The sequence below is a fragment of the Eschrichtius robustus genome, chromosome 16, assembly GCF_028021215.1.
Source record: "Eschrichtius robustus isolate mEscRob2 chromosome 16, mEscRob2.pri, whole genome shotgun sequence".
NCBI lineage: Eukaryota > Metazoa > Chordata > Mammalia > Artiodactyla > Eschrichtiidae > Eschrichtius > Eschrichtius robustus.
In genome coordinates, this window is record NC_090839.1 from 21,815,590 (window position 1) to 21,836,914 (window position 21,325).

General features: G+C 48.5%; 1 protein-coding gene across 1 annotated transcript in view; it reads left to right on the forward strand.

Annotated features, from left to right (window-relative positions):
- KIAA1755 (KIAA1755 ortholog) overlaps nt 1-21,325 on the forward strand; it is a 41,235-nt gene that overhangs the window by 5,863 nt on the left and 14,047 nt on the right. Inside the window, exons 3-6 of the mRNA XM_068524729.1 lie at nt 5,361-5,558; nt 9,223-10,546; nt 11,037-11,234; nt 18,930-19,053. Of these exons, the coding sequence (XP_068380830.1) occupies nt 5,361-5,558; nt 9,223-10,546; nt 11,037-11,234; nt 18,930-19,053 (1,844 nt within the window). The remainder of the gene's footprint in view (nt 1-5,360; nt 5,559-9,222; nt 10,547-11,036; nt 11,235-18,929; nt 19,054-21,325) is intronic.

A 21,325-nucleotide genomic window follows, 5' to 3' on the forward strand; every position in this document is an offset into this window, starting at 1 on the left:
CCACAGGGGAGGGGGCTGAAGGGCTTCAGACTGGCTCTGGCCTGTGGCACCCTCTTCTTTCTCAGCTTCACACCATCTCCTGCCTCAGCTCCTGTCGAGGAACAGTTAAAGTCCCGGCCTGGCTGCGCTCATGCGGGAGGAATGGAAACATGTCGATTAAGTTTCACGGAAATCATTTTGAGGGGCCCAAGTCTGGCCGATGGTGTTTGGGTTCCTGTGGTCCCAGGCTGGGCTGCCCGTTTGATTTTGAGTGGAGAGTAGCCAGCTCTCCTCCCTGCAGCCGCCTGGGCCTCGTCACCGAGTGCTTCCCCCAATACTTGGACAGCTTATGAGCCCCTGGGGCTCAGGCCTGTAGCAGCAGGTAATGCTCTGGCCAAGAGCTCGGAGTCCCGTTGACTTGGAACATTCTTCCTTTTTACTGGCTGCCCCTTATATGGTTACAGTGTGCAGCCAGCTGAGCCAGTGTGCGAAAGCCAAGACGTTCCAGGCTGCAAGCCTTGGTCTGTGAGAGGTAAACATCATTATTGGGCCCCACTTGAAACAGTGCAGGATAGACAGCTGGGAAGGCCGCCTCCAAGGCTGATGGCTGGTGGTGGCCCCAAGGCAGACACCCAGGGACAGAGGCAGAGGGTAGGCTTGACCCGTCCAGACCTGCATTGGATCCTGGCTCTGTCTTTCTCCCCTCCTCTGTGATCCTGGACCAGATAAAGAGTCTCAGTTTCTTTATCTGCAGAATGGGATGTTCCTACTTTGCCCCTAGGATGGTTGTGTGGCCAAGAAAGAGAATGTGAGTAGAGGGCCTGGTGAATAGCAGGCACCTAGAAACTGTCATTATTATGGGGGTGACCCTTGTGGATTCAGGAAGGGACCAGGAGGGGAAAGATGTCTTCAAACAGAGGCTGAGACTTGAGCTTTGTCCGACAGGATGAGCAAAAATAAATAACAACAGCAAAAACAACAGCAGCAACAACTTTACTTTTCTTAAGACTCCTATATCTGTTATCCCCTTCTATCTCCAGAATAGTCATCTGAGCAAGGCAGGATGGGAACTAGAATCCCCATTTACAGATGGGGAAACTGAGGCAGGTCACTGTTTTCCAGAAGTTGGAATGCAGACCAAAGTTGAGACACAGGTGGTCACAGACCAAAACTAAATAACATGGAATCGTGTGGTAAGAATCGGTCTCTTTTGAACTCTCCTCTGATCTTCTGAGGACCCAGGGAGAAAGTCTCCCTCTGGTGAAAAGATGTCTTTAACACCTTTCTAGGGTGTGGCAATCTCCTTTTGGAAGAAAGAGAGATGTCTTCACTTTCAGGAGATCACCAGATGTCCCTACAATTTAATGGCAGTATTTCTTTTCATTGTTTACTTTTTCTTGTCAATATTTTTTTTACTGAAGTATAGTTGATTTACAATGTTGTGTTACACATCTTTTGATATTCTTTTCCACTATGGTTTACCATAGGATATTGAATATAGTTCTCTGTGCTATACAGTAGGACCTTGTTATTTATCCATTACTTTTTCTTTTAAAAATAGCTTATTTTTCTAGAAATTGAATGGTAAAAATAGATTTTATATAATAAATGTGTAATTATTTTATAGTTCTATATTAAATTATTTATATAAATATATACTTACATAAGATATATACATAGCTATTATAATCATACATATAAATATACTTATGAATAAATATAAAAATATATATTTAAATAAATTTTTAAAATATAAATATATATATTTAAATAAATAAAAACCACCCAATGCATCATTGATTTATTTTTGGAGTTACATTCTATTTATGCCAATTGATACTGATTTTTCCATTTAAAGTAGTGATATCCATATAATAGTAACTATAATCTGACTACAAAAATAGAAGTGATGGCTGTTGTTTAAAGGGCACCTACAAAGTTCTAGTCCTGTGCAGAGAATCTACATGTATTCTCTCACTCAACCTCACTCAACTCTTTAAGACAGGTACAATGACAGTCTCCAGGTTTTTCTTTGTTTTGTCTTATTTATTTATTTGGCTGTGCCGGGTCTTAGTTGCAGCGTGCAGGATCTAGTTCCCTGACCAGGGATCAAACCTGGGCCCCCTGCATTGGGAGTGTGGAGTCTTAACCGCTGGACCACCAGGGAAGTCCCAATCTCCACGTTTAAAGATAAGGAAACTGAAGCAGAGAGGGGCAAGTAACTTGCCAGATCACATGACCAGTAAGTGGCAGAGCCAGAATTTGAACTCGGGGCAGTCTGGCCACATTCTCATAACCAGTGTGGTGACATAGAGTCTCCATTTAAAATGCAATTATGTACATTTTTTAAAGTAAGTGGATTTGGGGAAAAACAGTAAGTGATAATAGTACAAAAGGTATTCAGCTATGCTAACATTCATGTAGGTGACAGTGAATGATTAAATTTCCAAAAACAAAACAAAATACAGCTAGCCCAACTCCATGTGCACACGAGGAAAGAGGCCCAGAGAGGGAAAGCGCTTACTCAAGGCAGCACAGTGAAGTAGAACCTAGGAGAGGGGAGGGATGTGGCAGGGGAGGGGTACTGGCCTTACTGACTTAGTGTGTCTATGTGTTCACGGATGTCAGAGATGTCAGATAGGGTCCCCAAATTCCTGTCCTCACTGCTGTCCTCAGTATTACATGGTCGGGGAGGGGGGGTGGTATTGGGCATGCTTGGGGTTTGGCCTTGCTTGGAGGGAGGTGAGGCATTGGAAGAGGTCATGAGGCCAGATGAGCCTTTCCCTGTTCCGCCAAACTGAACCCGTACCCCAACTTCAATGTGAAAGTAGCCCCTCCTGGGCTTGTACACTTGTGTGTGTGTGTGTGTGTGTGTGTGTGTGTGTGTGTCCCCTCTGGGCTTACCAATGGCAGTGCCAGGACCCTCTTTCCTTCAGAATGGGGGCTGTAGACATTCATTCATTCCTTCATTCATATATTCATTCTATAGATAGCGATGGAGGGCCTACCTTGTGCTCAGCTCTGTGTGGGTGCTGGGAACACAGCAGTGACACCAACATCTGTCTAAATGCCCTGGGCTAGCGTCTCCTATTTTACAGCCTCCTGGCACTAGAATCTTTCTGGGATGGAGACATGCTCTCTCCCTCTCCCTCAAAGTCTTTATTTCCCTGTCTCCAGGGGCCTCATTTATAAAAGTGATTTTTTTTTGTTCTAAATAAGCTCCCTTAATTCTGGATTCTTGTTTATTCTCATCTTCCTTTACATCCTTCAGCGATAGATAGACTCAGAACTTGCAGTCAGTCTGGGGCAACCAGAATGGCTTTCATCAGGCTTTTTTAAGAGTCGAAAATCACAACCCTTGGATCCTAGTACTATACCTGGTTGGGACCCTCTGGCCTTGTCCCACTTGCCTATTTTACAGATGGAAAAGGTGTGATTCAGAGAGGGACACTTTATTTATCCCTCCACATTTACTGAGCACCTATATTGTGCCAGGCACTGAAAACCCTAGAAGAATAGGAGTCAGTGCCGGCTGTGTTAGTTTCCATTGCTGCTGAAATTAATGACCACAAATTTAGTAGCTTACAGCAGCATAAATGTGTCATCTTGCAGCTCTATAGATCAGCTGTCCCACATGGGCCTCGCTGGGCTCAAATCAAGGTGTTGATGGGCTGCATTCTTTTCTGGAGACTCTCAGTGAGAATCTGTTTGCCTTTCCCAGCTTCCAGGAGTCGCCCACATTCCTTGGCTTTGCCTCCGTTTTCAAAGCCAGCAGCATTGCCTCTCTCTGATACTTCTTCCACAGTCACCTTTCCTTCTGACTCTCGCCCCTTCTGCATTCTCTTCTACTTTTGAGGACCCTTGTGATTGGATTGGACTCACTTGGATAATCCAGAATAATCTCCCTACTTTAAGGCCAGCTGACTAGCAACTTTTATTCCATCTGCAACCTTAATTCTTCTTTGCCATGTAAGGTTCCAGAGATTAGGATGTGGGCATTGGGCGGGGGGAGCATTATTTTGCTTACCACTCCTGTCCTCAGGGAGCCCGGGGTCCACTGAGGGAGACAAAAATCAGCGTGGGATTTGCCATGGGAGCCCAGAAATGGGGACACCTGACCCAGCTATGGTGGGAGTGGGAGATCAGAGAAAGTCTCCTAGAAGAGACGAGGGCTGACCTGGATCTTGCAGAACGAGGAGTTAGCCTGGTGGGAATGGAAGTAGAAGGCATCTCTGGAGGAAGGAACAGCATGTGCAAAGTCCTGGAGGCAAGGGCGGGAACGTGTGTGTCATAGTGGCAGAAGCCTAGGGAGAACAGTGAGGCTGGAGGTGAGGCCAGGTGCTTTCTGAAGGCAGTGGCGAACCTTTGAGCAGGAGACTGACAAGGCCAGGTTTGCATTTGAGAAAGATCACCCAGGGGTCCTGGTGGAGAAATGTTGGAGAGGAGGGAGACTAGAGGTGGGAAACCAGTGAGGAGGTGATTCCGTGGAAGAGGTGATGGGGGCCTGGATCTGGGCGGAGCAGGCGAACAGAGCGGAGAGAGTGGGTTGGTGAGCTGATGGAGGCGAGAAGACTGTATAGGATGTGGCTGAGGGTTGTCTGTGGGCAGCGGAGGCAGGAGGAAGGGGCGGGATGATGAGCAGATTTCTGGTTTAGGAGTCTGACTGGATGGGGAGGCAATCACTAAGGTAAGGATGTGGGGGGAGGAGTAGGCTTAGGAGTTAGATTTATGTATTGATGGTCTGTGCCCCATAAACATCTAGAGGAGGCATCCTGGATAGATGAAGATGGAGCTCGTATCAATCATATCAACTTGTATCAGTTAGTTACTGCTGTGTAACAAACCACCCCAACTGAGTGGTATAAAACAGCAATCACTCATTATCACTCATGCGTCTGCATGTGGACTAGGGCTTGTCTCATCTAGGATGGGCTTCGCTGGTGGCTCAGCTTCAAACTGCAGGTCTGCAGGTCTGCAGGTCAGCCAGGTGGCGAGATTTGGGCATGCTGACCTCTCCTTTCCCTCTGGCCCTGACCTGGATGCCTTCGCCTGTTCCTCTACTCCACCTTGGATCAGCAGATGACATTTGAGCAAAGATATGCAGGAGGTGAGGGAATGAGGATGTCTTAAGGAGGAGTATTCTAGGCAGAGGGAACAGCCAGTGCAAAGGCCCTGAGATGGGATTATGCCTGGTATGTTTGAAGAACAGGAAAGAAGGCCAGTGTGGCTGAAGGGGGTGTGTGAGTGGTAGGGTGTAGCAGAGGAGTTCAGAGTTAGCAGGAGCCTTAGTTATCTGAGGCCAGGAAGGTCAGGGGAAGTGGCCCCTACCCTTATTATTATTGCTACTATCACTTTTCATCCTCTCCTCCTTTCCGCCACAGGACCCCCCATCCTTGGACGCAGCCATCCAGCATGCCCTGGCGGGCCTCTATCCCCCTTTTGAGGCCACAGCACCCACCATCCTGGGTCAGGTGTTCCGTCTCCTGGATTCTGACTTCCGGGGCGATGGACTGAACTTCCTCCTGGATTTCCTGATCCCTGCCAAGCGCCTGTGTGAACAAGTGCGCGAAGCAGCCTGTGTAAGTCAGAAGGGATGTGGGACCGGGGGACAAGCTCTCCCAGAAGGCCAGGGGCTGGAGGTGAGCAGAGAAGGAGGTGGGCTGGTGAGTGTGTTGTTGAAGAGCATGAACTGGGGACGTGGGATGGCTTTCAGGTATCATTGCTTGCTCCAAAAAAGACTTCAGCCCCACAAATGGACAGGAAGGTCACTTGGCCCTTTACCCTCTGACATCTAGGAGTCAATCACGTTTGCACTTTGACTAACAGGGAGGGAGGCCAGCCTTGTGGGTTCTCTGGCCCCCCAGGAACTGGCATTGTGGACATCATCTGGCTGTCTTGGCTGAAGTGGTGCAGCTTCAATGGAAATAGTAGAGAATGTCCCAGACCTTCCCTGGAGCCCTCGTGGCATCAGGACTCTCACTTTCTTCCCTGGAGACTCCTTCAACCCAGATCTCAGGGAGGCCTCTCCTGAGGCAAAGGGGAAAGAAAAGTGTTTTAGGCAGGACTCACTGGCTGCAAATGACAGATCCTTACTCAGACCAGGACAGGGTGATTCGGACCAAGGCCCGAGATGTTCCACTGATCAAACTCCTCGAGGACTCTTTCTGTCTCTTGTCTCTGCTTCTACTGCTTGCCAGAATCATTCTTACAGGCTAGGTGTTTCTCAAGGCTGGAGCCCAGGGCAGCAGTAGGATCAAAATCCTACTCTGGAGAGGAAAATGAACTCCTCCCCATCAGTTGCAGATAGAAAATCACAAGGAAGGATCCTGATTGGCCAGGCTCGGGTCCTGTGTCCCTGCTTGGACCAATCCCTGTGGCAAAAGGAATGGGGTACCAGGATCGGCCAGGCTTGGATCCTGTGTCCATGCTTGGACCAATTATTGCAGCCAGAGGAATGGGATACCAGGATTGACCAGGCTTGAGTCATATGCCTACCTCTAAGCTCAGAGGGTGGAGACTGTTTTAAGAAAGGGTGGGGAGAGGCCTTTGGAGACCAAAGCCTCAGATGCCCACTGCTAGAACTTACCCACACCCTTCACAGAGTTGCTGACTGTGCCCTACTCTTCTGTTATTCACTGCCCACCCCTACTGCCCCAGCGTCAAGCATCGCTAACAGCATCTTAGGTCCTACTAGCCCTTCCTGAGTTGGTCATGCCTGTTGGGGACCTGGCACATCAGGAGGACAAATAAGCAGAGGGACCATGTGCATCATTTCAGTGATAGAAAGAAATTGAATGTAGCAGCTAAAAGTTCAGGCTTAGGAGCCAGAATTAGAGATGGTTGGAACTGGAAGGAAATAGATCATTCATTTAAGCTACTTAGCACAGTGCCTGACACACAGAAATAGCTCCATACACATTTGCTGTTCTTTTAGGAGAAGGAAGAGTCTCACTGAAACATTGCAGCCAATTTCCACACATCCATGTTGACGTTATTTAACCCATATCCTCCCCATCCTTATTTCTTCTCCCTGACAAGCTGTACAACTGCCTGCTTCCTTTATTTGGCCATTAAAACTGCGTTTGCACTGTCTCTTTCCCCATTTCTTCCAGGGACAAGGGTCACAACATTTAGATTTCTTTATTTTCAATTATCTTTAACTTTAATCATAATTATAAGTGAATTCGTGTCGTCTCAGAGCAGGGGGTAGTAGCGTGGGATTAATGTATGCCCTCAGGAGTCAGGTGCCCCAGGTTCAAATCCAGGCTCCATCACTATGAAGTTGGGGGATCTATGTCACCTCTCTGAGCTTCAGTTTTCTTACGTAGGAAGTGGGAATGTTAATAACGCGGGATGTATGTACCTCACCGAGATGATACACACAGCTTAGCCCAGAGCCTGGCATGAAGTAATTGCTCAGTAGCTGCTGGCTGTTACTTTCCCACTGTCTCCTTTCTCCCTCTGGAATAAGAATGTGCCAGCCTCAAAGTCTGCCTTTATAGCCACCAGCACCCAGAAAGACAGCCACCATCAATGAAGTCTAGAGGGACTAAGGACAGATACAGCCGACTCCAAATGTGAAAGTCTAGGCACAAGTCCTGCTTTTGCTACTTTTCAGCTGTGTGACTATGAGGCAATTCTTTAGCCTCGGTTTCCTCATCTGTAAAGTTGAGGAACTTTCCTGAACTGCCTGCACCACTGAGTTACTGAGAGTCAAATAAGATAATCGCAACAGTCATTTCTATGGTGCTTTGCTATTTGCAAAATACCTCTGGGCTGTTTCGTCTCGTTCACTGAGAAGGTGATGGAAAGGATGTTGTAAACAGCAGAAGGCTATGTGAAAAGGCTGGAGTAACACAGACTCATGGGGTTTATGGATATGAAGCTTCTTGGAGACAGCCGAATCTGCAGTGTAACTGAAATGAACTGGTTTATCAACATGGTAGGTACAAGTATGTTCAGATCACATTATTTCCCCAATTAATCATTCCAGGAAACACCTGCTTAATTAACAGGAAGTTTAGTGTCACCCTCTGGAGGTCTCCTGTATACACATCCAAATTATATGAGATTATCCAGGGTTTATTCGATCTGTAGGAATCAGATCAGACTCTTTTCCAAAAGTCAGGTAGAGAAAGACCTGTTGTCAGTCTGGTGGAGCTGTTGTTTCTGTTGTTGCCACATGGTGTCACTGTTGAACACTGGGTCTGCACAGCCCTGACAGCCCCCTGGAGAGGCCCCAGGATGACTTGCTGTGTCTACCTCTATAGAGAATTGCTGGCACCTTCTGTTTAAATTTTTTTTTTATTGTTTAGCCTCACCTGCCGTGTTGTTAACTGCTAATGGGAAATAAATAAATAATAAACAAACAGATAAATATTCTGGGTCTGACTTTCAGACCCAGAAGAGCGGAATGATTTTTCAGGGCCAGCCAGCAAGTTCGTGGCAGGGTCAGATTTCCTAACTTCTCACTTAGTAGCGTTTCTACTTCACTCTGTAATCTCTCTACTTTACAAATTAGAGAATGGAATAAAGGCAGTAAGTAACCTTTTTTAAAAATTGGAAATCCTACAATTTTTCAAAAGGTAAATATTGTCAAAGGGAGAGGGAAATAATATTTATTGAACATCTACTTATTATATGTTATGCATTGTGTTGGTTTTTAAAAAAACATAAATATATTTATCATCTAACTTAATCCTCATACCAACCCAATAATACCACTACGTATCATTATTCCTATTTGCAAATAGGGAAATGGAGACTCAAAGAAGTTAAGTCATTTGCACAAATTAGTGATTCAGACCTTGGAAGCCATGTCTCCCTGGCTAAAGAGGAGGGTTTAGCTTGAGCTGGGTTGAGAGAAGTTTTGATAGATGGAGAGGAGAAGGGAGCCAGCAGGACGATCCTCATGGGAAAGGCACTTGCTAACTGGTGCCTGGCACTCAGAGCTTTTCTCCTTTGGCCCAGTAGGCTAGCAAGTATTTTCAAGGTCAGGGCCAGGACTAGGGTGAGCCAGAGGCGTGGAAGGCACAACATTTAAGGAGGCGCTCCCTCTTGGGGCTGTGTGACTTGCAGGATGCTGAGAGTGGGGCCTCCTTGGATGCTGTGTCCTAGGCACCTTTCTTGCCTCACCTGAGTCCCCGACCTGTTCAGGGTTCCTTCTGGGAGAGGGAAGGAAGCAAACCCGTGGGCGGGGTTTTCAGGGCCAGATTCTCTGATGCCATCCCCTTCTCTTTGCAGGCCCCCTACTCACACCACCTCTTCCTGCATGAAGGCTGGCCGCTGTGCCTGCGCGATGAGGTTGTGGTCCACCTGGCATCCCTCAATCCCCTCTTATTGCGCCAAGGTGACTTCTACCTCCAAGTTGAGCCCCGGGAGGAGCAGTCCGTCTGCATCATGATCAAGTGCCTCTCTGTGGACCTCCACACAGTGGACACGAAGCCTGTTCCCGAGTCATCCTACCCTATACTTTTCACCCAAGCCTGGCTGGAGGCCATCAACAGTGACTTTGAGGGCAGTCCCCTACACAACTGCCTGGTAGCTTCAGAAGGTGGGATTGCCCCTGTGCCCTGGACCAAAATAACCAGCCCAGAGTTTGTGGATGACAGACCCCAAGCAGTAAATGTCCTCTCCCCAGCCTGGAGATCCCTTCAATTAGAGGCACTGGATTTGAGCAGCCCCCAAGAGCTGCACCAGGCCAGGTCCCCAGGCAGCCAGGTGCTACTTGCCCAGAGTTTGGCCAAGGGCAAGGGCAGGACACATGGGGACAAGTATCCAGGACTCATCAAAGTGGAGCAAGCTGGGCCTGGGCAGGTGGGCTTCAGGATGGACCAAGTGGCCAGCCAGGACTTGGAGGGAGATTATGTGTCTCTCCTGGACTTTTCCCAAGAGAACCGAGGAGGGTCTCCCAGTAAGGAGGTGGAGACATCCAGTGGGTATCCTTTTGGGGCACAGGAGGAGGAAATCCCTTTCTCTCAAAGGATACTGCCTCTCTCAGGGGCCAATGGGGGGCCTTCTTTGGAAAAATGGACTGGTGAGAAGCCAGCAAGTTCGGGGGAGAAACCCTGTGTTTGGGACTTGAGGAGAAAGGTTAATCATAAAGTTCCCACCCAAGACTCAGAACACCAGCCCCAAGAGCCCTACCTCAGCATCCTTGTAAACCCACTGCATTGTGCCTCTGGCCTCGGGCCAGGTGTCTCAGAAGAGCCAGCTCCCTCCGAGACACAGGGACCTCTGGGAGACTCAGAGAATATAGTCCAGTTCAATCCGGGACCAAAACAAGCATCCTCTGTCCGGCTGCGCCCAGCTTCCCCTCCTGCTCCTCCAGCCCCTGAAACCAAGATGGAAGAGAGGACCCAACAGGAAAATGGGAGACTTCCCAAGCCTGTGGCCAGGCCCCGTCAAAACACTTCCCCCACTCCTGGGCTCAAATTCTCTTTCTTAAAGTGGCAGAGGCAAGGCCCTGTGACCCAGGAGAAAGCCTCGTTCCAGCATGACGGGCCCTGGAAAGTCTTGTGTTCACTCTACTCTCCCAAACCCAACCGAGACAAGTGCTTGGGGAAAGGTAAGTTGCCCACTCGCTCAGCTGGACAGGGGAACTGTTCTCTGCATGTGATCAGGTGACAAGGTGGCACAGGCTGTCAGGGACAGAGACCCACCTGGCCTGGCTCAGTCTCAGGGATTTAGAGCATGGGGTGGCATGTCAAAAGACTTGAGGTCTCATGGGCCTGGAACTGAGCAAGGTTCTGTGATTGTGTTGAGATGGCCTGAGTCTACACCCCAGCTTGGCCACGCACTGGCTGGGTGACCTTGATCAGGGACGTAACCTCTCTAAGTCCAGGTCTCCCTGTCTATACAGTGGGGATCTCGTCTGCCTCCTCAAGTTGTTTTGAGGGTCAAAGACACACCAGAAGTAAGGAGCTTAGCACAATGCCTGCCCCATAGAAGGAGATCAATTTTGTAAGCTGTTACTATTAGAATGTGAAAGAGAAAACATTTTCCCTGGGAAAATCCATTTTCTGCTTAACACTCTTTGTTGTTGTTTTTTTCCCCAGCTGGAACAACTCAGACCAAAACATCTGGCCCAGACGCTGACTCAGACCCACTGACCGAGGAAAAGGCTGGCTTCCCAGAAGCTTCTGCAGGCCCTCCAGAAAAAGGCCCCACTCTGAATGCGGAGCCCCCAGGGCCTGAGCCCAGGTTTGGGGCTCTGAGCATGGAGATCTTCCATTCCAGGATAGCATGCCTGCCAGGTCCTCAGGGATTGTAGGGGCAAGTGGAGGTGGAGGGGAGAGAGCTGTGGGGATGGGGAATGGGGCTGGGGTCCCTGAGTACCCTCAGATGCGGGTGGGTATAGGGGAGGCAGGGAAAGTCCTAGAGGCCTGTGTTCTGGATCAAGCCTCCCTGGGACTCAGATTCCATATGTTTCCAATGAAGGAGGTTAAAGCAATTTCTAGCAATCCATCCATCCATCCATCCTTCCATCTTATTTCAGTGAGGCCATCAAGGTGGATGTCTTAGGTCAGGTTCCCTAGAAGCAGAGCCTAAGACAGGGATCCTTGAAAAAGTGATTTATTTTACTGAGGGTTGCTCTCAGGGGAAGGGGAGTAAGGGAAGCAGGGCAGGGCAAGGGAGGAGCTAAGCCTGGATGTGGCCTGATTCCCCAGGGTGGGGGATGGGGGATGGGGGCTGGTTCCTGGAGCATGAATTCCATCACAGAGATGGTTCCATCTTAAGGTTCAGGGGCTGACTTTTGTACCCCTGGATCTGTCAGTCATCAACTGCAGGCTGACCCTGGGATGGGGATGCAGGTGAGCCCATGATCCAGTTCAGCCGAGGGCAATTCTTCAGACAAGGGGACGTCTCTAAGCCAATTTACAGACAATAATTTCAGTCTCTGGGGGACGGGTGCTCTGGCCTGATGAAGGGGTCTGGTTGGGCACTAACATCATCCAATACTGAGAGCATTATCACTCCTGTTTAATATTTATTCATCTTTGCAATTAATATTTGCTGAGCACCGCTGTGTGCCACGCCCTGGGCTTAGCACTGAGGATTCAGCAGGGAACCAAGCCTGCCCTCAGGAAGCCTATATTCTAGTGGTGGAGAAAATTCAACAGGTTATTACAATACAGTGTAAAAAAATTGTGACTGTGGGGCAGTACAGGGGGCTGTGGGAGGACAGATGAGGCCCCTGGCCTGGGCTTGGGGTGGAGGAAGTAATGTGAAGCTCAGTCCTGTAGTATGAGTAGGTGTTATCCATGTAAAGTGGTGGGAACGGTGTTCCAAGCTGAGGGAACAGCATGTGCAAAGTTCTGGCAGCAAGAGAAACCACCGTGCTTTCTGGGAACTGAGTGTTCTGCAATTCTGTTTTATTTCATAGACTTCTAAATCTCTGCAGGACACGTCTGTGGGGACATTGCTCTGTCATTTTGAAGCTCCTGGGGAGCATTGTCTGTCACCTTCTTGGTCATCATTGTTGAAGCTCATGCTGTCTATTCCCATATTAATGTACACAGAATCTCACGATCCTTTTAGGGCTGTCATGTTACAAGAGCTCAGATTTTATACATCCAAGTCCCTGTTCTTAGAGGCTGGAGACCTTCATTCTAGTTCCAGCTCTACCCCGAGCTCCCTGTGTGACCTTGGAAGAGTCACTTGCCCTCTCTGAGCCTCACGCTCCTCCTTGTGTAAGAGGAGAAGGAGAGGAAGCACATTGGACTTGACTCGCTGTCACTCTTTCCACAATTACGCTCTTGTAATTTGTTTGGCTTGCAACATATACTGATGGGTCCCAAGTGCCCGAACAGTGCCTGGCACATAGTCGGTGCTCAAAAATATTGGAGTGAATGAACATTCTCCACATGAATGTTCTTTCCATTCCCTTCCTTGACCTCCTCTTCATCAGCGATCTTGTCCTCATTACCCCAGCTACTCCTCCCATGGCCGTCCCCCATAACTCACTGCTCCCTCCCTCATTACAATGTCTCTCTTCCCAGATCACACATTACCTCAATTTCAATAGCCCTTTTGTCCCCCAGAACTCTCAACCCATTGATCCAACCACCTTTTCACTGTCCCTCCCCACCCTCCATCATGTCCCCACTTCCTCCTTCCCAGCCTCCATTCCATGGCTCATCGACGTGATCACTTCCTTTTAAACACTCTCATGTCCCTTGCCTTTCTCTTCTGCCTTCGTACTTTCCTGGAGAAATCCCAACCTCAGTTAAATCCAACTCTCTGCCTGCTTTCCCCCCTTGCACCTTTACAGCTGAGCAAAGCCAGAAAATCCACATAGCCACACCGACTGGTTGCCCAAACTCAGTGATTCCTGACCACTGGCCTCCAGTGGGTACCACTGGTGCCCATGGATCCTGTTACTCTTCCAGAGTCTTGAAAGGTGCCCCCACTGTCCTTGCTGAATGACGATTTCACACCTGCTCCCTCCTCTGACCTTCACCACCATCTCCCTCAGCCTTACTCTCAGCTGATGACCTTCCTTCTTGTTTCACTGAGCAAGTAGAAGAAATCAAAAGGAGAGTCCACAAACTCCTGCCACCCCATTTAGCTACCTACCTGCATCGGTACCCACCCCCTCAGCATTCTATTCCAGATACAGGGAACAGTCCCTCCACTGGTGCACTGCACCTCCCCACCTACTCAAAGACATCCCTCTGGCAAGATTCTCCTCTCTTCCCTACATAATCACCTTTCCTTCTCTCCATTGGACCATTTCCATCAGCATAAGAGCATGCCCAGCTTGGAATGACCCATTCTACGCCCCTATTCTCATCTTTCTCTTACATCAAAACCCCACATAGGAGTTGTCTGTGCTCCTTATCTCAGTACCTCCTCTCCTCTTATTCTCTCTTCAACTCACTCTAATCAGAGTACTTCCTCCACCTTGACATTGGAGCAAGTCTTTTCAAGGTCACCAATGACTTCCATGTTTCTAGATCCAATGGTCAATTCTCAGTCCTCATCCTCCTTGACCCATCAGCAGCATTTGACACAGATGACTGCTCCCTCCTTACTGAAAGGGCTTCTCAACTTGTCTTTCAGTCTTTACTCTCACCTGGGTTTCTTCCTATTTCACCGGCCACACCTTCTCAGCCTCCTTTGCTGCCTCCTCCTCATCTCTCAACCTGGAAACCTTGGAGGCTCCCCAAAGCTCAGTCCTTGGACCCCTTCTCCTCTCCCCCTAGACTCACTTCCTTGGCGATCTCATTCCATCTCACTGGTGAATATTTGTTTTAAATGTTGTCTCTACACTGATAACCCCCACATTTATTTTTCCAGCCTGGACCCTGCCCATGAACTCCATACTCATCCATCCGTCCGTGTACTTGATGTTCCTACTTAGATGTCTAACAGGCATCTCTAACTTAACATGACCAAAGATGGACTCCTGATTTCACTCCCCCCTGCACCCTTCCCAGGCTTCTAGTCTCTCCTAGAACACTAGATCCTGGAGGACTTTCTCTTACACCCTACATCCAGTTTGTTAGCAAGTCCTGTCAACTCTTCCATCAAATTATATACAGAATTTGATGACTTCACACCACCCAGGGCCAAACCAGCATAGTTGCTTGCCTATTACAGTAGTATCCTCACTGGTCTCTTTGCTTCCATTGGCGTTTCCTTGTAGCTGAAACAGTCCCCAAAGTCTGTGCTCCAAGATCAAGACCTGCTCCAGGCCAGCCCGTGTGAAGCAGGCATCCCAGGCTCCCCATTAGGATCTTTCCCTCACCTCCTTGCCTCCTTTCTTCTCCTCAGGTCCCTTCAGCTCCAAACTTTCCACAAAGATCTGTTCTCAGGAAAGAGACTAATCAACACTAAGGTGTGAATGACTGCTCCCATTCTGAGGGTGGGAGTTACGTATTCATTTCCAATTGTGGTCATAGCAAATTACCAGAAACTCAGTGGCTTTAAAAAACATAAATGTAATATCTTACAGTTCTATAGGTTAGAAAGCCCAGATCTCGCTGGGCTGAGATCAAGGTGTCAGTGGGCTGTGTTCTTTTCTGGACACTCTAGGGGAGAATCCATACCTTGTCTTTTCCAGCTTTTAGAAGCTGCCTACCTTCCTTGGCTTGTGGTCCCTTCCTTCACCTTCACATCCAGCAACAGCACAGCCCTCTGACCCTTCATCTATCTTGATATCTTTCTCTGACTGGCTGAAGCCAGGAAAGGGTCTCTGCTTTTAAGGATCATGTGATTAGATTGGGCCCACTTAGATAATCTAGGCCTAGATTATCTCCCCATCTCAAGGTCCTACCTTAGTGACATCTGCAAAGTCCTTTTGCCAGGTAAGCTAGCACATCCACAGGCTCTGGGGATTCCAGAATGGACATCTTTGGAGCCATGAGTCTGCCAACCACAGGCACAGAGCCTCTGGAGAGGACTTTTCACAAAAAGCCCCTGATGCAGAAGAGAGGGAACAGGGTCCCAGGGGTTGAGACCTCACCCTGAGCTTTCAGTTGCTCTGTACATATCTTTAAAATCTTTGTCTTTAAAATTTCTATACATTATTATAATTCTTATAATTAAGAATTATATTTACACTTTCATATAAAAATATATATTTCAATATTTTAAAAATGCTTTAAATTGCTTGCCAATTAAATCACTAGCATCCCCACCCCCCGCAAGACTTGGAGTGAGTGCTTCAGAAGGTACAACAAGTTTTTCAGTGCCTTTGGGTAACACCACCCACCCACCACCTCCCAACCTGCTGTCTCCATTTCTTCCTGAGATCATAACCCAATGTGAACAGCGCAGCTTCCAGCCAGGCTCTGAGATGCTAACGATGGTATTCCTGGCACCAGCTGTCAGATGAGGGCAGCATCTGGGGCAAAGGGGCCTCCCAGGTGAAAGCAGGTCAGGTGGACAGCTGTCCATCACTCCAGTGCACTCAGCCAGCATCTGTGTGCTCAGCCGGCCCTGGCTGTGTGCAGAGTCCTGTGCCAGGCAGAGCTTGGCGGGGGGACCAGACACTTGAACTGGTCACTGTGTCCCAGTATGGAATGTCCTGAGTGCTTGAACCCTTTGCTACTCAAAGTGTGGTCCGGGGACCAGATACATCAGCATCACGTGGAGCTAGAGAGAGATGAAGAATCTCAGGCTTGCTGGACCACAGCCTGCATTGTAGCAAGATCCCTAGCACACCAAAGTTTGAGAGGCCCTACTCTGACCATTTATTCATTGGTCAATTCCTGACATAGATTATTGGCTCCCGTCCTGTGCTGAGCACTGGCATATAAAGAGTTTGAGCCAGTGAACACCCTTAAGGAGCCCTCAGTCTTGCAGGATCTAAAAGAGGCCTAGGCTTGCTGGGGGAACCTGGGGTGGGAGAAAGGTCTCTATAGAGGGCAGGGAGGATGTCTTCCTGGAGGAGGTGGCATCTCAGCTGGACTTTGAAAGCTGAGGAGAGTTTCACCAGATGGAGAGGGGAGAGGGAAGGGAACCTCTGGCAGAAGGAACAGTGTGAACAAAGGTGGGGAGGTGGGAAAGGGTCAGGCTCATTTACGCGATGACAGATGACTCATTCCAGCTGGGCCATCGGTGACAAGGAGAGACATAGTGCATTAGTCTGCTAGAGCCGCCCTAACAAAGTGTCATAGACTGGGGGGCTTAAACAACAGGAATTTATTTTCTCTCAGTTCTGGAGGCTAGAGGTCCAAGATCAAAGTGTTGGCAGGGCTGGTTTCTTCTGAGCCTCTCTCCTTGGCTTGTAGATGGTCATCTTCTCCCTGTGTCCTCACATGGTCTTCCCAATGTGTGTCTGTGTCCAAATTTCCTCTTCTTACAAGGACACCAGTCAGATTAGATTAGGGCTCACCCTAATGGCCTCATTTTAACGTAATCACCTCTTTAAAGACCTTATCTCCAAATGCAGCCACATTTTGAGGTATTAGGGGGTTAAGACTTCGACATATGAATTTGAGGGGAGAGGACACAATTCAGGTCATAACCTAAAGTATACGAAATGAGGCTGGAAGAGTGTGCAGATCTTGGGGAGACTTAAGTGCCAGGTTGAGAAATTTGTGCTTTCTGCATGAGGCCATGAGGAGCCATGGAAGGTTCTAGAGCAGGGGAGTGACACCACTGGAGCTGTGACTGAGCTCCAGTACAGCAGACAAAAGCTCATCTCTCGGTGTGGTCCAGGGTCAAGGGCTGAATCAGGCATGACCCCCACCTTAACTGGCAAGTTGGGTACTGTGGCAGATGGGGAAGCTGCTTCCTCTCTCCAGGCCTTAGTCTCCTCATCAATAAAATGGGCTCAGGGACATAAAGTAGCATTTCCTGACCTGAGGGACCCAATGGCTCTGAGAGGATTTCAGAGGGATATGTACAAACATCTCTAACTTTGCAAGTTATGTATTTTCTTCATGATTTAATTATTTCACTTTTTAAAAACTTCCTTTTATGAATAATTTCAAACATAGAGAAAAGTAGAGACTATAGAATAATGAAAACCCATATACCCATTACTCAGATTTAATAAATCTTAACATTTTGGCATGTTTCATCTTTTTTTTTCTGAAGTATTTTAAAGTAAATTACAGAGCTTCATATTTTACCTGTAAATATTTTAATGCACATCTCTTAACTACAAGGACATTTTCCCTAATAACCACAATGTCATTAAGCACACCTAAAAAAATTAAAAATAATTCCTAATACTACTCAATACCCAGCTCATATTCAAATTTCCCATATTGTCCCCAACAAAATGTTTTCCTTTTGGAATTTAGTATAAATGAATATTAGGAAAAATCAAACCCATGATATCAAGAGGATATAAAAAAATATATATACATATATATGCACATATATGTACAAATATATATATTTGTGTGTATATACAAATGTATATATTAATGTATATATTTTTGCATAAAATGTATATACAAATGTAGATTTTTAAATTTTAAAATTTTCAAACATATGTGAAAGAAAGAATGCTCTAGATGGTTGCACCCCTGTGTAAGGCAGCACTTGTGAAGGTGGTTAAGTTTGTCCAAGGCTTCATGAGCTACAAAGGGTCTCACACACTTATACACTACGGAGGGTTGTACCCACATGCAGTAGATCTTGCTCATTGCAGGGTGGCCTTGAATGAGTTGACTCTGGGGGGCAGGGCTCCGAGCCCAGGGTGCAGGACAGGCTCAGTTTCCAGAGGCCTGGGACTCTTTCCCCCTGTACTTCCCCTTCCCCGCAGCGTAGACAGGCTGTGCTGACCCCCTGGGACTCAGACTCTTGACCCCTGTGGGGAGCACGGGGCACCCTGTCCTGATTCCTGGAACAGGAAATAGTCGGTGGAGTACTCATGGCTGGAAGTCAGCAAGAATAAATAGTGAGCTGGCAGCCATGGGCTGCACACTCACCACACGGGGGGCTGAGATGAGGACAGAAATGATGATTGTTATAACGACTGCTGTTTATTAGGCCCTTGCCCTGTGTTAAGTGCTTCTCAGGAACTGTTTCATTTAGTCTTCAAAGTACCTTCGTAAGTTCAGTATTGTATTCTCCCCACTTAACAGATGACGAAACTGAGACTCAGAGACACACTGACTTGCCTAAGGACACACAGCAAGTCAGTGTGTCCCTTAAACATGGGTTTAAGCTGGGACTTAAACCCATGTCTGTGTGACCCCAAAGCTCATTCCATGAGCTTCGTTTCCCAGGTTGCCCAGTACAGAGGGTGCCCAGAGGAGGGTGAGACTGCCTCTGCATGGAGGAGTGTTTCAGGGATGACTTTTCTGAGGAAGTGGCTTTTGAGCTGGGTCTTGAGGGATGAATAAGAGTTCAGAGTTCACAGGGGGAGGAGAGAAAGGGTATTCCAGGCAGAGGGACCGGTACAGGCAGAGGCTTGGAGGCCACAGAGCAGGTTCCCGTAGAGGGGGCTCCACCAGAATTCTCAATGTATGTGCTTTCTCCTGTAGGAGGTCGGGACAGGGCAGGGCGGCCCCTGCTTCTGGTGTCAACCACCAAGGGGCCCTGGGAGGCACCATGGTGCACGGCCTCAGAGGTCACCAAGCTGTTCTCCTACCTGTGCACCATCCCCAGGTAAGGGGCTGGGCCAGCCTGACCACCCCATCCCACCTCGACCTCTCAGCCCAGAGCCCAGCACCAGGTAGCAGATGGAGGGATCCTTCCATCCAGTCATCTGTTTCCAGAGCTGATCCTGAGCCAGATGCTGGGGGGAAAGCAGGACAGACTTGGTCCCTGCCATCAGGGCGTTCACAGGCTGGCGGGGGAGGTGGATGGTGTGCAAGAAACAGACATGGACAAGCAGCTCTCAGGGGTGTTAATGTGGCGAAGAAAACAGGGATGTTGTAGATCGGTGGTTCTCAAACTCAACAGGCATCAGAATCATCCAGAGGTCTGTAAAAACAGATGGCTGGGCCCTACCCCCAGAGTTTCTGATTCACTAAGTCTGGATAAGGACTGAGAACATGTATTTCTAACAAGTTTCCTGGTGATGCTGATGCTGCTGGGCTGAGGACACATTTTGAGAGCCACTGTTGTAGAGTGAGAAGTGGGTGGGAGGCAGCTAATTTCGATTGAGAAATCAGGGAAGGCTTCTCTGAGGAGGTGATAATTCAGCTGGCATATGAATTATAAATATTTGTTGAACAAATGAAGGAAAAGGTGAGTGGGTGAATGAATGAATAAGTGAGAGAGTAAAAGAATGAATGAGTGATGAGTGACCAGGCTGATTTCTAACACCTCCCCTTCCCTCCACACCCCCCCATTCAGACTTCATGTTGGACTGGCTGGGGAAGAGGCACCATCTTTCCTCTGAGTCCCAGCCCCCAGCCAGAGCGGTCTCAGAGGTGGTGTTTGCTTGGGACTGTGGCTATAGATCCCAACCTAGAGGTTCTGCTGCTGGGGTAGGGGGTGGAGGGACTGATGGAACTCTTTGGAACCTTCTCCACCCCACAGGAGCCATCACCACCACCTGTTGGCCACTGAGATTTTTCTTCTTGTCCAAAGTGAAGTGGCTTTTCTGGTCTGAGGAGGAGATGGAAACCCCCATTCTGTGCTAAGTGGCATGGTAGACAGAATGCTGGAATCCCACCAACTTGCTGTGTTACCTGTAGGTGGTAACCTCCCCTCTCTGAGGCTTCCCTGAAAAAGGGGGATGACTAAGTGGGCTCTGAGGACCAAGCATGGTCACAAGAGGTGGGGGTGAGGTGCAGTGTGAACTATGCATGGGGTTCTCATACGCTGGGCTGGCTTCTCCACTCCATTGCTGGGCACCTGCCCTGGGCCAGGCTTCATGCTGGGCCGTGCTAGGGACCCAGATACTCCTCTATGGGGCCTTGACCTCTAGGGGCATCCAGGCTGGTAGTGGAGGCAGGTGTAGAAATAGACCTCTCTCCCAGCATGGGCATAGCTAGAGGCAGGTGAGGTGTGGGGCACGAAGTCAGAGCCCTGGCCTCACCTTCGAGAGCCTCCTCTCACTGTCTGCTATGGCACCGCCGTGTACCTCAGTTTCCCCCCCTAGGATAGTGATGACAGCAGACATTGACATGCCTGTTACTCTGCGCGGTCCCTGAGTACTTTACAGTAATGAATCCATCAGTCCTCAGCACAGCCCCCTGAAGCCCGCACGATTATTATCCTCCCAGAGAGGTGAAACAGCATGCCCGGGTGACTGCCATAGCTCCACTCCCCCCACTGGCCACCTCTGGTTTCGTCTATGAACTGGGTGCTTGTAAGTCTTGAAGGCGGTTGGGGGTTATTTTCCCAATTTGGCTGAATGGTCAGGGCGCTTGTAAGCATAGACTCCCTGGCTCCACCTCCAGCCTGCTGGACAGATTTCTTGGGGGGTGGAGCGGGGGTGGGGGTGAAGAATTGGTATTTTAACAAGTCCTGCAATTGGGCCACTTTGGAAAATCCTGAGGTAATCACTGAAAAGGGCACTGTGAACCCATGAGGGTGTTTTGGCTGCAAGTAACAAATTCCAATTCAAAATGTCTTACCTGCTAAGGAAATGTATCAGTCTATGTCTCTGCCTTATATCTCTTTGTAAGAACTTTTTAAAGGAGAGACTATCTTTCCCAAAAGCCCCCAGCAAACATCCCCTCACATCTCATTGGCCAGAAAATGTCACATGTTCCCTATCTAAACCAATCATTGGCCAGGGGAATTGGGTCTACTGTGGGCCTCAACCAATCAGAAACCAGCCCCTGGCAGAGGGGGGACATGATTATATGGAGGGAATTGGATTCTTGAACAAAGTGAACCTTCTGCCCACACAAAAGGGGTAGATGAAGGTTAGGTGACTCCTACTGCAACTGGGATAGTAGCTTATAGTTCATGATCATTAGGG